Genomic DNA, 14,438 nt, shown 5'->3' with positions numbered 1-14,438 from the left:
ATATTCAGTTCTACTCACCTTAGTACCTGAAGATGTAAGGAAGAACAGAGAAGGGTGCTCAGAGGATCAAGAAGTGAAATATCTGAGTAACTCTTAGACTGTGGTGTGTGAGGAAGATTAAATTGTAAGAACACTTGCCTTTTAGTAAGGTGATAATTTAAAGGGTCATGACAAAAGGCTGTTAGTATTTGAAGGTATAAACATCTGAAAAAATGTGTCTTTAGAAGAGTTATAATGAAGAGGGATAAATTGAAACTGAAAAATTTTCCTATGAGCATTAGGCAAAATGCTCTAAGTGACTTCTTTTCCATTAAACTACAGTTGTTCTGAGGAAGATTTGTAAAAGCAGCATCTTGATCTTTAAAACTGAAACAGGCAAAGTATGATAATATCAGAGGATCAGTTCTCTTTTTCCAGGGCAGAAGTGGCATGGTATGATTGCTTTCCTACAGGCCAAGTTAAGTGATACCAACTTTGATTAACTAAGCATTATTCTTCTATGAATACATTAAACAAAATACTGCATTGAATTTTGTGTAATTGCTAAACATACTGTACCATGTGCTTCTGCATGTATGAAGAATGGAAAGAGTGAGTGCAATTTTTCAAAAGCTTAGGCTAGATCAGCAGCAAACGGGAGAAATGCCACTATGGTATAAAACTAAGGGGAAGATGGAGTGAAGAGCTTGTCTAACTTACAGTGAAACCCTCCAAGACCAGATGCAGAAGTGCTGATTGGATTCATGGATCCTTGCAGCTGTTGTCTCAGTGCTATGAATGGTGCTTAGACCTGCATCTAATTAAAATCTCACTAGAGCACTTGTTCTTGGTTTGATAGTTTTGGAGGAATTCAAGGATATTCTTCTTATGTTTGCCTCCTTTAAGTCTATTTGATGCTGGGGTTGGAAGCCTAGAATATACTAGAGTACTCCAGAGAGTTCTACTGGTTTTAGATCCTGGTAAGATAGTATGAGAAAATGTGCAGCATCTCCTGATATTAAGAGTGAATCACAAAATGTTTGAGGTAGGAAGAGACCTCTGGAAGTCATCTTGTCCAACTTCCCATTCACACAGGGTCACTCAGATCAGAGAGATATGTTAGTAACTATGGCAAGAGATTTTTTAAAGGGCAATTATTTACGGGAGGTTACTTAGAAAAATATTACTTTCTTTTTCATTAAGGGGAACTACATTAATCAATAAGTCTTTTGGAGAAAACAGTTTATTTTGTGGACTAATTCTTTAGTTATTTTTTGACATTATTTCATGATAAACCAATAGCAATTTTACATAATTGGAACTACTTTCTTGCATCATAAAATTACAAAACCTTACAGCAGCTAGAAGTGTTAACATGTAAATACAGAGAGAAAACATTATGTTTTCTGAAATGTTTCCATAAGTTATGCTATGTGTAAGGATTTAAAATATGAAATTATGAGATTCAGTACTAAAATTTAGTAGCAGTGAATATGTCAAGGATTAATAAAAACACAAGAATGAAAAATATAACTAAGATATATAGAATAAGGTTCCAAGCTTTTTTTTTCTTTTAACAGTGTCTTCCTTTACTAGACCATTTCAAAGTATTTAGCTCCATGGGAATTTTTTTATAAGTGTGTGTTTCATCAGTTAAGGTACTTCTGAATATTTAGAAGCCTATTTACTTTGGAAATAAATATTTCATATTCAGTTTCTTAGTTTTCTTTTTGGTCAGCCTTAGAAATTTAAGAATTTTCAGAGTATTTTGCAAGTTTTTTAGAATAGAATGCTGCAAAGTGGTGCAATTCTATTAGCTGAACTTTGAAAATCTTCTTTGAAGTGTAGAGTTTTAGTTGTAGACTGGACCTGTCACTTTCTTGAAAATACAGGTGTTTGTGCCTTTAAGTGATAGAAAATAACAAATAACTCTTCTGGATTTCATTCCTTACAGGAAAAAATTGGCTAATCCAAAACATAAGCCAGTCAAGGGTTTTTTGATAATCAAATCATATTAGTAGTAAAGCCAGTAAACTTTGCAAGTGAGTAAGTTTACTGAGAAGACTTAGTCTGGAATAAGATTACCTCATTTGAATTTGGCATAGAGAACAAGATATTAGGAAGGTTAAAAGTATAGGCAAAAAATGTTGTCAGAACTATTTGCTATGAAAAAAGAAAGAGGAGATGGGTTATCAACTCATCCTTCCCAAAGCATCCAATTGTATTATTCCATAAGTTGGTTCAGCAAAACAACAATCGTGATAAGAGGAGAGAAGAATAAATTCTTGTTTTGATTTCATGCTTATTGCTTTGAGATTTGCATAGTCTCATAATAACACTTACCAGCCATCTGGTTTCCAGAGGAAAAAACTTTTCCTTACTGAAAAGTCTAGGACATAACATGCACCATTTAAAAGCTCATTGTCTGGAAATGACATAATGACTTTCTGTTTTCAAATTATTAATTAGTGATTAACTCAGAAAACCAGCAGGTTATGCCAACTCTAGGGGACATACAATGTATTTTGTGCAACGTTTCAATTCCTACCAGTGAGGAATCAAATTAAAATAGTAAAAAAGTGAGCCAGGATATTAAAGAAATCAAGTATATTATAACATGTACTTCTAATTAATTTTAAAAATTTAGTTTGCTTATTTGTATTTTGAGGTTTATACACATAAATATATAAATAACTTTAAATGAGCTATGGATGTTGTTGTTCAATAAATCCCACTCTGTATGTGACCTAGACTGTGGTGTCATTAAATTACATATTCCTGAGATGTGATGATGAAAGTCAAGGTTTTTTCATGGTTTTTGTAAGATGTATATAATGGTGAATCCATTATATTTTTTGTTTACATAATAAGTGCTGTAATACTGTAATTCTTTGATGAATCTTTAAAAGAAAACCACACACAAAATGCACCCTTAAAATTTCACCCTTAGGGTACATTATAGTAAATTACACCAACTGTTATTGTAACTAATCCTAAATGACCAGTTAGTGGGAAAAATGAGATATGAATGTACACAGAAATAAAACCAAAACATTATTTCTTTCCGGTGGGTCTTCAGGTAGGGATTGTTGTCCATGGGACAGACTCAGGCTTGTTGTGGCTAAATACAGCATAGAATAAATAAATACAAACAGAATAATTTTATTCTACCTGACTTTTCTTTCAGATTATTTGTTATTTAATAAAATATACTCAATTAGTTTAACTTACAATCTGATTTATTTTACAATCTGATCTAAGGATTTAGTTCCAATTTGAGACTCTTCAGTTTTGTTCTGCATATCAATAAACTCCCATGATGGGATTAAAAATAGCAAATCCTCTGTAGGTATTTAAAATTCAAGGCTCTAAGAATCTAAGTGTGCCCTCAGCAAGTTTGCTGACAACACAAAACTGGGAGGAGTGGCTGATAAATCTGAAGCCTGTGCTGCCATTCAGCGAGAGTTGGGCAGGCCGGAGCTGGGTGGAGAGATGTCTAATGCCAACAAGGACAGGTACAGGGTCCTGCACCTGAGGAGGAGTAACCCCTTGCCCCAATACAGGCTGGGGCTGACCTGCTGGAAAGCAGCTCTGTGGGAAAAGGACCTGGGAGTCCTGGTGAAGAACAAGCTGTCTGTGGGCCTGCAGTGCCCCTGTGGCCAAGGAGGCCAAGGGTGTCCTGGGGTGCAGCAGGAAGAGCATTGCCAGCAGGCTGAGGAGCTGATCCTGAGGCACATCTGGAGTGCTGGGTCCAGTTCTGGACTCACTGGTCAGGAAAGACAAAGAGCAAGTGGAGAGGGTCCACCAGGAGGGTTATGGAGATGCTGAGGAGACAGGAGCTCCTCATTTATGGGGAAAGGCTGAGTGAGCTGGGCCTGTTACTCTGTAGAAAGGAAGGCTGAGAGGGGAAACTTTTCAAAGCATACAAGTACCTTAAGGGTGAGTGTCGAGAGGATGGGGCCTTGCTGTTCAGTGGTCCCCAGTGAAGGATAAGGAGCAAAAAGGGCACCAACTGAAACCTAGGAAGTTTCATCTAAATGTGAAGAAAAACAGCTTTACTTTGTGGATGACTGAGCACTGAAACAGGCTGCCAGAGACGTTGGGGAGTCCCCTTCTCTGTAGGTACTCAAAACTCCCTGGACACAACCCTGAGCAGGTGAACCTGCTTTAACAGGTCATATTAATGTCAAATTAAAAGAACCTCTATAAACTAGATTACCATGCATTCTCATGCATGTCTGTGAGAAAACGATAATGAAGTTTGTGGTTTAGTTAATTCCTAACTTCTCAGCTTCCCTTTCCTGATACTTTAGAGCTGGCAGTCACATTAAGCATGGTGGTTATATCCATTTGTGTCTGTTATATCACCTGCTGTGTTTCAAGGTTTTCCCTTTAACCGTGTTATTATGTTATGAATCAGTTTGGATGTGCTGACTTTTTATTGAGGTCTAACTCACATTGACGCTGAAGTCCACATACAATCCTTGTAACTTTGGTCATGTTACTAGAAATTGAATTTGGGCTGTCTTCAGGGGCTTCTTTTTCTGCAGTATTCTCTGTTTCACTTATATAAACAAAAGACACAAGGGAAAAAAAGCAATAGTAATTTGAAGAGAAATAGTAACCAGAGAGAGAAGTCATAGGTTCACTACTGACTTCTGGATGTAAAAAGTCCAGATTCCTTTTTTCTGCTTTTTTGATTTAATTGCGTGATGATGTACAGAGATGAGAGACCAGTTTCCATCTGAGGAAATGCAGCTAGAAACAAAAGATGAACAGGAATTATCTGCAGCTACATACAAACTTAGAAAATATGAAATAAATAGAAGAAAAAAGACCCCCTTTATTTTCTACAGCAGTAGTGTGTCTTTGCTGGATGAGAAAAATGTGAGTATTTTGTCTTGAAACCGGGGATGTAAAATTACAGCGAGTAATGAGTATGTATTCCTCTGATCCCTTAATGTACTTGATGTGAGGTTCCTCTTTCATCGTAGCTAACATGCTGGCCATTAAATACACTGCAGCAGCATCATTAGCGGCTTCAAAGTGCTCCTACTTGCATCCCATTTTTCCCTCCAGCAGGTGAGGGAGAACAGTGATTAGCAAATACCAGTATGTGTCACTCACTGCACATGTGATTGCCAGTGAAGTCCTGGGTTTGGGGTAAGGGCAGCACTGGCGTTGGAAGCAGAGTGAACTTTTGTTGTCCTCATGGCTCTGAAAAGCTTTCAGCTCCAAATATCACTTGGCTGTGTGTAAGATAAAATTCATCCTGTTTGGGGTACGATGTTTGGAACTGCTTTGCTACGGCAATATGTGGTGAAGGAGATGGGCTGTAGAGAAAGGTGTCCTGGGTGCTGGGCAGTGTGCCACCTACATGGCAGAAATTCTGAACGGTGAGATTGAGACATGGAAAGAAAGTCCTCTTACTTACCACTATCACAGTTTGCTAGGACTGGAGGAAAGGATTTACTGAAAATTTCTGGATCCTGAATCCTCAGAGGATTTCCCTCAACTGCTTAGAGCAGCATACCATAGATATTATATGACAGGTAGTGGTGTAGATTGGTTGCTGTAGATGTGTCTATTCCCTGCTCTCTTAAGCTGAGTTTTAAAAAAACCCGTACAGTAGTACCACAAGCTGAAAAGAAAGTCTGGGTATTGTTCTAAAATTGCACCTTTAATTTTTATCTACTTTATTGTAAGATGCAAGATGAGGGATTTTTCCTTATTAGAAAGGTGAATATCAAATCTTAAAATAAAACCTGTAAAAGACAATATGAACGTATTAAGGAAAAAGTTATAACTTATACCCTTTTTTATTTTTGCATTTCATTTTAGGGAAGGAGACAGAATCAACAAGCCATCTTCTTACACAAGTGGTGCTTTCTTTTTAAATTTTTTTTTTAAGGCTGTAAGTTTAAACATTATCATCATACCTATCTAGCTAAAACAATACACTAGAACTGGAAAATATTTTCATGAAAAGGAGCTGTGTTTCATGGGGCAAATGATATTGCCAGTATTTTGAATCAGATTGCCAGTAGTTTCAAAATTTGTTTTGTAAAATTTAGCAGATGGGAATCAAACAGAAATAAATGATATATTTAAAACTGGCAAATTATATAATAATTCAGGGGAAAATGCTTCAGGCATAATATTTCTGTGTAAGGAAGCAGGAAAGCTTCCTTTTTTACTCTGTTAAATTTAAGAAAACCACTGATAAACTACCATTGTAAAACTATTCCTAACATGAAAAGTTATCTAAAACGATCACAAATGCATCTCTGAGAACTTTATGTCCAGCTTGCTGCTGGCTTTAGTTAAAAATTCCCTTCAGTAAAATTGGAAATTGGTGCACTCTGGCACTGTGGTAGTTCTGTGTTGCTGCTGTGGTTTTTGTAGGGTGCTGAGTCACAGTACTCATCTTGTCCCCTTTGTTCTTCCCTTTCTCCCCTTGTATCACCAGAAACACACGGAACAGCACCTGCTGTGGAGCATCTGCTGTGCAGCTGTTACAAGTGTAGGTAGAATTAAGACATGTATTTTGGCATGAGCCCCTGCTTGAAAACGGAGGTTTGATATTTAACTGCAAAGGTCTTGCAGTTCATGTTCTGTGCGCACTTGCACACAATTTTTTGAGATTAATGTCTCCCTAAGCATATTTTCAATGGCTCCTTTTTCATCATTTCACTTTTATTGATTGGAAATATTCTGGCCTTGGCTCTAAGAGCAAACTGACCATGGGCACTGTTAATTCTGTTGTAGCCTCTTGGATAATGGTAAGAGAAAAGAAGACAAGAGGATAAATGAAAGTGAAATTCCAAATTACTGGAACATTTAAAGGTCTTTGAAAAGTTCATATACAAGCACAGTTAATGCTGTCGTGCACCAAAGTGCCAAAAGACCTAGCAGTGAAGAATATTAATCTACTTTAATAAAATCAAAGGGTTCATTTTTTTTTTGTGAAGAAATAATTTGAATAAAATTTGACCCTTTCTACAATAGTCTGTGGGTCAAATTGAACCTACTATTAAAATTCTCTAATATCTTTCTTGTATTACCATTTCAAAACTCAATTTAAATATTCACAGAGCTCCTTTTTTAATAAACTTAACAAAATTCAGGTAATTTCCTTCAACTTTCTTGATTGAAGGAAGGCAGTAGGTACAGATATAAAAAGATGTACAGCTACAAGCAAAACCTGAAATCAATTATATATAAGAAATAACATAACACATGGAAAGAAATTAATCAAAAGGAAAAAATTCTGCTATATGATTTTCTTGGTCTGCTACCTGCAGGCAAGGAACGTAAATGAAAAAAAAAAAAAAATCAGCATTCTTCTTACAGATAAGGGGAAAATTAATAAAAAATATTTCCTTCCTACCAGATCCCCTGATGCAACTTACGTTAAAAGTGAGTGGCTGCAGGAAGAACTTACGTGTTTAAAAATAACTTTTTTTTTCCTACAGAAATATACTTTTATACCTTTTTCTTGCTGTTAAGCTCAATTACATCAGGTTAGTATAGATTTATAGTGTCCAAAAAACATTTCTTTTCCTTTCCCTTTATTAAGTTTGTCAGTGAATCATGCTCATAAAGTTCCTCCCAGTTTGAAAGTGGGAAATGGTTCATTCTGCTTGGATGCCCCAATGAAGATGTAAGGAATTGCTTACAAACAGGAGCAATCTTCCAATCTGGACAAAAGTTCTGAAGTTCAGCCAATTTGCTAAACAGACTGGAGAGGTTCAATATGCACACAACACACTGTGTACACTGCATTTCTTAAGGATAGCTCAAAATGTAATAGGAATAACAGAAATAATTGAGTTAAGGTAAATAACTAATAAACTCAATGGACCAAAGAGGATGGAGAAGGCTCTAAGGCAGTCCTGTATGTAAAACTTTCCAAGAGGAAGAGAAAACTGAGTTATTGTAGGATATCTTCACTCCCATTGCCATGTTTAAAATGAAATAAATTGAACCCTCTCTTTTATTTTTAGTATTCCTTGCTGAATTTTTAGAAAAAAAAAATCCCTGCAATGTGAATTAATAGGAAGTGTTTGCCTGCTGCTTGTCTTATGTAATAGTTTCTACTTGGAAGGAAATGTTCATGTTGAAAGAGGAGATAAATGGATTGATTTTTCTGAAGCTTTTCCCTCTGTAATCAGAGAGCATCACATACCTAGGTCTTACCATAAGCTAAGGATAATCTGTATGTGGCAGCATGTTTTCCTGGGAACAACTGAATGGATCCCACAGAACATGCAAAATGTCTTCTGATGTTGATCCAGTGAATTTCAGGCTTCTGATTTATTGAAGTTGTTACTATTTAATGCTGCTACTACTAATTATACTCATTAACCTCTCCCCAGCCACTCACTGTCAAGTATTGTAGGCTTTCTGAGGCATTCTTAATTTGTTAAGAGCACTGATTTATGTTGCTGCTGTGGGAATGGAGGAGAATATTGGTAGGTGAGAAGGAAGCTAACCACTTCACATTTTCATGAGATAATTATTACAACAATACTTTTCTGCTATAGGATACATGCGTTTTAAGTGCAAAACACTGGACAGAAAAGCATATTAAGCACGTGCTTAATTTGAGCATGCATTTAAGTGGTTTCATTAGGGCCAAGTCTGATGAATTTGACTATGAGAAATTATTACAGAACTTACCCAGTTTAGTGTTATTGAATTTCAATTATTTCATTACAGTTATAGTACCATAAAACTGGAGTCAAGCATTGATGTATCAGGACTAATGTGCTCAAAGGATTTGATGCTCAAATTTGTGTTAAGAGGAGTGTTTATTGTAGCAAAAGTGCCTTTTGTTAAGTGAGTGTAAATCCTTTTTTTCAGAATCCTTATTCTCACACTCTTATGTTTTATTAAAATTATTGCTGTGCTGGTTTTGTTAAATGTAGCCTGTCCTTTTAAGTGCTGAGGTAGCATCTGTTACTCACTGTATTGAGATTGCCCCTTAGGTAGCTATCTTTGTGGGCTTGCATCTGCATGTTTGCATTTACATTACAGTATATGATATTTTAGGAATATTTATTTATTTAGTATTTAATAATAGTGCTAAAAAATATGTCCTTGAGTGCCTGTAAATCTGGTACAAATTAGGGAGCACAGCTCAGATTTCCCCACACTGTGCTGGCAAGTGGCCTCAATCAGAAGTAATTTTCTCCATGAAGGCACATGCAGCTCACTCGTCAGCCTCTCCTCAGTGGATACTGTTATTTGTATCAAATTATATGTGGTGGTTTCTCAAAGTGGACTACTGTGTCCACTAAGCCATACAGATTTCTACCACATTGACTATTTCATTGCTGTCACTAGTTGTACTGTTTTCTACCGTGTCTTGTTTACCTCCACTGTTTGCAAAAAGAGTTGAGATTTGTGTTCTTATCAATAAATATTCATGAATTGGAGTAAGTACCAAGTGGGTAAGTAAACTACTCAACCCCTCTAAATTCTCAGTTGTGTACATCATGATTAGTTGCTCATTCTGTAAAGGAAAAAGTTTATTTCAGGGCTTCATGCAAAATACAGAATGAGTTAATAGATACTTAATTTGCTTCAAATTAAAGTATGCCCATTTAAGATTAGAAATTGAGGTTTTACCTAGTGCAATTGGGAATTCTTAACTATTCATCATTATCTAGCTAATCTGAAGCATTTCAGAATCACCTCTCCTTATATTGCATCACATTCTTTCACAAACTGCTAATAGAAAAAGAATTGCTGAAATGAGAAGACAAACATGTAGACAATTTCTGGAATTAACTATTCATCTAAATTCTTAAACTGCTTAAGTTTGAAATTTTACTGCTTTAAAGACTCTAATCATATCTCAGAGCTGTTTGTTTTCAGATCACTGTGACACAGATGAATTTCAGTAGTAGCAATTTTTGGATTTTCATTGCTCTGTCATTATGGCAACTGGCTTTAAAAGTGACACTTAATCAGCAGTTATTGAAAAGGATTTTTTAGCAGAACAGGATGGGACCTTACCCCTGGTCCAGTTGAAATAAGAGCAGACATAGTAAATGATTTGCCACAAGTACTTCATAATATGATTAGTTTAAGTAATGGGAGTAATACTATTAAATCAAAAATTTTAAAGAAATGCAGAAGGTAAAGCATGGTACGAAAGTAACTGATTAACCTATATTTGAGCTATTGAAGGTAATATTTCAACATAATAACAAATGGGGGAAGAAAAGCACTATCACTGAAAACAGTTGAAAGGGACTCTATTTTAAGACACATTTATTTTTGTCTATATGAACAAGTACTTTAAAGTATTTTAAATCAGGTAAAAAGTTGCAGTAGCTCTTGTGCAGGTTGTTCCCTAGATAGAGGAGCTAGTCAATGTCGATAACCTACCTATAAGTCTTTGAACCAGATAAATTCTTAGTTCTCTAGCTGGTGTAATTTACTGGTACCAACTAGAGGTTTTTGCTGACACCAAAATGACCAAATCACACAAACATAAGCCTGCATAGTTAATGGTTTTGCATTTTTTCTAGAATATTTAGTTCCATGTGCTCTTTATTGTGAAATTCTGAATATGCATTTTTGTTTATTGTCTGTTTATGTGTAAGTAATTAGATAAAGTAGTCAAGAATAGAGAATTTAATCTATTTATATTTCCTTGTAATGGCTTTGGATTTTAGTATTTTCTTTAACCCAACGTATGTTTGAGTGATAATCAAAAATGTCCACAGCAGTCATCAATTTTGAGTTCCCATGAAACTAGCAACTGAGAAATACTTAATTTTGATATTATTCTTGGGAGTTGGTCTTGTTCACGTTGTACAATGCCTTACTCTTCACTTATCAGTTACAATACACCAGCTCTGGGCATGAACTGGATGTATTTTGACATTTAAATAATGAAAGACAGCTCAACATGCCTTAAGACGGAATTTGTCCCAAAGATCAGGTTGTAGATGGGTGAATTAGACAAGGCAGCAGCTGCCTGAAACCTAGAAAAATATTTATGTGTGGATTCTCCATCCTGAGTATTTTTATTTGCTGATGTTTGGGGCACGGGCTCTGATGCCAACGCCTCTTAGTTAAAGCTCTGCTGTGTGCGCGTATGCGCCTGGATAAACTTCACTGGGTTTTGTACGTGGGCTGCACCTGCAAGGCAAAGCCTGGTGTAGAGGCACGCATACCTCTGATCTCCTTGGGATGTGACAAGGTTTACATTTATGTTTGCAAACGCTTGGACATGTTACTTTAGGAAATATTATGTACCTGTTTGTACATAGGATATGTCTGTAGTAGCATTAGTCAGTATTTTTTCTAGTCTGATTGACCCACAAAATAAAGTCTCAGCCCCCAAAATGACAGGGGTTTGAAGCAGCGCTGTGGAGTTGGTGTGTAATTGTATTTCTTCTCCTTTCTTGGAAAGAGTGTCAATGGAAATTATAAGGTGTGTTTCCATGACTGCTGCAAAGGAAAGCGTAGCAACTGCACTTCTTTTCTTTTCCTAATTAACATACAGTGATGATTAGCTTGCTGATTACGTATTGGGGACCTGATCAAACAAACTGGTTTAACACCTAGAAACAGACCTAAATGTCATGTATACATGCCAGTTGGATTACTTGCAGGTAAATTGCTTTTGCTATATTTTGTAAGACACATTCTGAAAGTCAATAACAAAGAGCTAGTCATTCAGCAGGAAATTGACTTTTACTAAAAATGTTGGCTGAAGTTAAAATTTTTGGCTCAGATTTAAAATATTTGGAAAATTTATTAGGCTTATAGCTGCACTGGAAATGATGCAAAATATGGTATTAATACATTTTTATATGTGGCAAAAACTTGCATTTCCCTAAAATAGCATATTTTTTCCTAGTTTATCTATCCAGGCATTACTAGGAGTACACACCAGTAAATGGCTCTACAGACAACATCACATATTAACGATAAAATGAAATCTGAGTATTATTTCTGGTAGCTTTTGCAGAACCCTTGGTGCTTTCATTTCATGAACCTGGGCACATGTGAGGTGCCTGGAGTGCCCATGTTCAGCTGCAGCGCACTGCTCCAGCGTGTGCTCGGGCTTTGTTCTCTGCTCTGTACAGTGCCATAGCCACTCTTTATTCCCCCTGCATATGCAGTTGCTGGATTTTTTCCCAGCATGGCTGGAAGGTGCAATTAACAGTAATGGATACTTTGATAGAGAGAATCTTTATTTCTTCAGCCATAATAATAGCCCCTTATTTTAGGAGCTATATTGTTGAATGACAGCTACTGTTGGAGAGTATGTGTCTACAAAAGTGGGCTCATTTGGTCAGATTCTCAGCTGGCACAGAGAGTCATATTTCCATGAAAGATAGTAAGCTATATTAATTTATGGAATCCCAGCTGGGAATCTCAATCAATTTCAATAAAAAGTAACCATCATGTTTCTCTGAAGCAAGAATTACACAACCTAGTCTAAAGTGAATTTTTCTGTTTTAATATGTATAGGTAGTCACTGGTTCATAATAAATTACATAAAATTAGAGAGTAGTCAATATTTGATTTCTTTAAAAATTTATTCCTTCCTTTTCATTGAACACAACAGAATCATTTATGTATTGTATCTCAGCATGATAGATTATATAGGAATAGTGTATTTAATACCATAAAACTATCATATAAATACAAATCACATTTTTTTCATTAGCTAGCTCGCTTTCATTTTGAAGAAGAAATACTCAGTCAATTATAAATGAGGCTGCGCTTTCATTGGAGAGTGAAATACGTAATTTTTTTCAAGCCTCAACCATGTATAATGAAATCTCTTTTTTGAAATCCAGTCTTAAGATGGATTTTGAAGCATTCTGACATTTAATAAAATCTTCGTTAAATTAAAATATGTTCAGTTATTTCAAATCTCTATTTAAATCTAGCTAAAATTCTACATCCTGCAAAAGAGAGTCTTTAGCAAATAATTCCTGTTAACCAATGATTTTGAAGTGTGTGTATATAAGAAAGATTTTAATTTTTGAGTATATTCTAATTGGTAACCTAATGTGTTATAATCTGTCTGGTGCTGTCTCTTCGGCAGGATCTGTAGCAGTAGTATCTCTAGGTAACTAGGAGAAAAGTTAAAGACCTCAGACTACCATTTCAAATTCAAACTCATGCCCCGTTTCTGTAATTTGTTGATGTTTTTGTAGCCCTGGGCTGGCAGTTTACCATGACATTTGTTTGGCCTCTGTGAAATGAATAAATAGTCTCTTGAGTCCTGTCCATTGACTGGGAATCTGTTAAAGAGTCTGGCGTGAATGATCATGGATACCATTAGGGGCTGGTTGAAGCAAAATAGCAGAATAAGCTGAAGTTTCTGCTGTCAAAACCTTTGTAGTATTTCACTGTTGTCTGTACTTGTAATTTGATGAACAAAGCTTGTAAAGGAACATTTTAAGTACTGTAATTCAGCATCAAAAACAATCACTAACAAACAAGAGAAAGCTCTTCACTGTTTATGTCATTTTTACAAATACAGCTTTGATTTCAGCTGTTAAAACTGTCTCTGTTTAATAGTAGAACCCAATGAATAATGAAAAACCCCCATGTGTGAGTATTATTAATACATATTATTAATGACACTTTGCATATTCTGAAGTAATCAGGAAAAGTCACTTTCAATTTCCATAACATGTTATTTTTCCAATTCTAATAAGTGCTGAACACAGCTGTGAAAGGAAAAATTAGCTGAAGAATGCCTGTTAAAAGTTCACTAAGGTTTTGTTTCACATTGTCCTGTTAGATGGTTTTGCCACAGTGTCCCTGATTCTTTTTTAAGGGCCCCTTGAAGATGCTGCTGAGGATGAAGAAGAAGAGTGCCTGTCTGAGGAAAATGATACTGTCTCAAAAGAAGACTTTCCGTTGGAGGAAAGCTTTTCTGCAGAGTTTGAGCCTGAAAATCTGAGCTGTGAAGAAGTGGAATACTTTTGTAATAAAGGTAATCATTGTAGCCAACCTCTTGAGAGAATACTGGCCACGCTTTGACCAATTGGTCAAAGAGATTTCTTGGTTTAAAACATACAAAAAGCCCTATTAATGCTACCTCAAAAATAGGAAAAAGAGTCACTTGGGAAATTAAGTCTGGTAAGGAATAAATATTTAAGTATGTTGAGGGACACTTTTCAGGGACATGAATCATCTTGCCTGTTTTGCTACAAGTGTTATTTTCTACATATATAACTGTAGAGAACAGGTCCCAGAAGTCAATTATTATCAGATCTGAAGCTAGCAATGCAGCATGTCTGTTCATTGCTTTTTTGTCTAGGAAGCATTGCTAGGAAAGCAGATTGTGTCTGTAGATTCTAAGATTAAAATAGAGCTTATTATAGAATTTATTATGCACAGTAGAAAACTAGTGCTTTGTGAAAGAATAACTTTTGAAGTTGCAAATACCTTTTTGGTGTACTTGTTACTTG

General features: G+C 35.8%; 1 protein-coding gene across 2 annotated transcripts in view; it reads left to right on the top strand.

The window, feature by feature from the left end:
* Window positions 1-14,438, top strand: part of ZFPM2 (zinc finger protein, FOG family member 2) — a 308,926-nt gene that overhangs the window by 43,218 nt on the left and 251,270 nt on the right. The window contains exon 2 of one of the 2 annotated variants that reach the window (XM_005479438.4): window positions 13,802-13,960. The exons of the other annotated variant lie outside the window; for it this stretch is intronic. Coding sequence (XP_005479495.1) covers window positions 13,802-13,960 — 159 coding nt within the window. The remainder of the gene's footprint in view (window positions 1-13,801; window positions 13,961-14,438) is intronic. 2 annotated transcript variants of the gene reach the window in all.

The sequence above is a fragment of the Zonotrichia albicollis genome, chromosome 1 (genome assembly GCF_047830755.1).
Source record: "Zonotrichia albicollis isolate bZonAlb1 chromosome 1, bZonAlb1.hap1, whole genome shotgun sequence".
Classification (NCBI taxonomy): Eukaryota; Metazoa; Chordata; class Aves; order Passeriformes; family Passerellidae; genus Zonotrichia; species Zonotrichia albicollis.
This window is presented reverse-complemented; position numbering and strand designations above follow the sequence as displayed.